This window comes from Calidris pugnax, unplaced genomic scaffold, assembly GCF_001431845.1.
Source record: "Calidris pugnax isolate Ruff unplaced genomic scaffold, ASM143184v1 scaffold1851, whole genome shotgun sequence".
Lineage (NCBI taxonomy): Eukaryota > Metazoa > Chordata > Aves > Charadriiformes > Scolopacidae > Calidris > Calidris pugnax.
The window spans coordinates 1-2,152 of record NW_015092221.1 but is presented as its reverse complement, the minus strand read 5'-3'; the positions used below and the strand labels follow the sequence as shown (position 1 = coordinate 2,152).

At 51.2% G+C, this 2,152-nt stretch overlaps 1 protein-coding gene across 1 annotated transcript; it reads left to right on the top strand.

The window, feature by feature from the left end:
* Window positions 1-816: 816 nt before the first annotated feature.
* LOC106900284 (unconventional myosin-VIIa-like) lies at window positions 817-1,311 on the top strand (the record flags this gene model as incomplete). The annotated part of the gene is made up of 2 exons (XM_014962298.1): window positions 817-1,035; window positions 1,204-1,311. Coding segments are annotated over exons 1-2 (327 nt in total), but the record flags the coding sequence as incomplete, so codon positions are not given.
* Window positions 1,312-2,152: the final 841 nt, after the last annotated feature.

Sequence of the window (2,152 nt, the reverse complement as noted above, 5' to 3'; positions counted from 1 at the left end):
TCCTGGATCAAAACATCCCACTGGGTGTAGGAAGGAGTGGGGTTGGCTTTTATCAGCTGGAGCAATGAATGGAGGTTTGCTCTTGCTGCTTTGCCCTCTCATTGAAGAGAGCAACTCACCACCTTCTAGCTGTTCTTTTTTCCCCAAGAGTTAGATGTCCATTGCACCAACTGGTCATTTGGGGTTTTAAAAGTCTTCTCCTAGTTGCCAGGTGACTGAAAACTCACAAGCAGCTTCCTCTGAAAAACAGACTCCATCTCCATGTGGGTTTGTATCTGGGTTTCTCCTCAACCTAGTCCATGGCCCTCTTCTACCCTTGTCCCAGCTGGTTCTCACCCAACTGCAGGTCATTTGGGAAGCATGTTGGGGTCTAAAGTGACTCCATATCATCCTCCAAGCCTGTGACTTGATAGGAATGTCCACTTCCAGGTTTGTCAGGATGCTGCCTCCTGCCATGAAGCAGCACCTTGGCTGCCATGCAGGTGGTCTGTAGATGCTGGACCTCCATGGGAGCAACCCTTACGGAGTGTGGCTACCTTAAGATGACCAACCAGACCTCCTGAGGCCTCTCAAAGCCAGAATCCCTGTAGGACTCAGCAGGGAATAAGTGCCCTTTGAATCAGTGCAGCAGCTGAAGGGCTTAATTTCTCCACCCTCTTGCAGAACCTCCCTCCCAAAGGCTTGTCCTGGTGGGGGCTGATTTCTGTAGCTCTTATATACAGCCGTGCAAGAGGGAGATTAGCGAGGTAAATCAGCTTAGGGGGGGAGAGACCCTGGGCAGCGAGGTGGCTTCATCCTGCCCCCCTCTCTTGGCAGATGCGGATCGGCTTCCTGAGACTGCAGGCCCTCTACCGATCCCGCAAGCTCCACAAGCAGTACCACATGGCTCGCCGGCGGATCATCGAGTTCCAGGCACGATGCCGAGGTTACCTGGTCCGTAGGGCTTTCCGCCACCGCCTCTGGGCTGTCATCACCGTCCAGGCCTATGCCCGGGGCATGATCGCCCGAAGGCTGTATAAGCGCCTCCGGGGGGAAGTAAGTACCATGGAGGGAGAGGTCAGTGGTGGGAAACGGAGGTGGGGAGAGGGGAAATCAGCATCCTTCTGCACCACGTGGTCTTGGGATTAGTCTTTAAAGAGCAGAAAGGAATTTCAAACATAAGTAGGTGCCTATTCGGAAGGGCTCTTGTGTTTATTCCCCCAGTATCATCGACGCCTGGAAGCAGAGAAACTTCGGCTGGCGGAAGAGGAACGGCTCCGAAAGGAGATGAGTGCCAAGAAAGCCAAAGAGGAGGCAGAAAAGAAGCACCAGGTACGCGGAGACCCATCTCTTTCTGCTGTTCTGTCTCTGTTTTCCAGGGACTGGTTTTGTTCCTTTGAGGGGGAATGCCAAAAATATCTAAGGGCTTGGGTGAGATCGGCTCTGTTCTCAGGTGGCTGGGATTGAAGTGAGGAGAGAAGGCAGGGAGGATATTTCAGGTGAGAGAGGAGGGTAGAAAAGTAAGGAGACGACCATTCCCAGCATCTCCTCCTCTGCTCATTCCCATAACCTGATAGGATCAGCCTGCAGAGACCTATCAGAGAGAGCCCCCTAGATCTTTTTATAAAAGCAAGGAGAGCTTGGGGAGGAGGCATTTTCAGGCAAAAAAAAAATAATAGTGCAGTGTTTACTCCACCTGGCTGCTCAGTTTCAAATCTCCAAAGAATGAGGCCCAGAAGATGATAACTCATGGCCAAACCATGAGGTCAAGTGATTGAAATGCCTTTGCAGGTCCAATTTCCTGAAAGTGAGAAATTCAGCCCTGATGATTCAGAGGTACTGGCGTGGACATAACTGCAGGAAGAACTACGGTGCTGTAAGTACAAGGGTGCTTCCTCACACCTCTGCTTTCCTACCTCTTTCGGCTGGGACATACGTAAGAGTTTCCTGGATCAGAACACACCACTGGGTGTAGGAGGGAGTGGGGTTGGCTTTTATCAGCTGGAGCGATGAATGGAGGTTTGCTCTTGCTGCTTTGCCTTCTCATTGAAGAGAGCAACTCACCACCTTCTAGCTGTTCTTTTTTCCCCAAGAGTTAGATGTCCATTGCACCAACTGGTCATTTGGGGTTTTAAAAGTCTTCTCCTAGTTGCCAGGTGACTGAAAACTCACA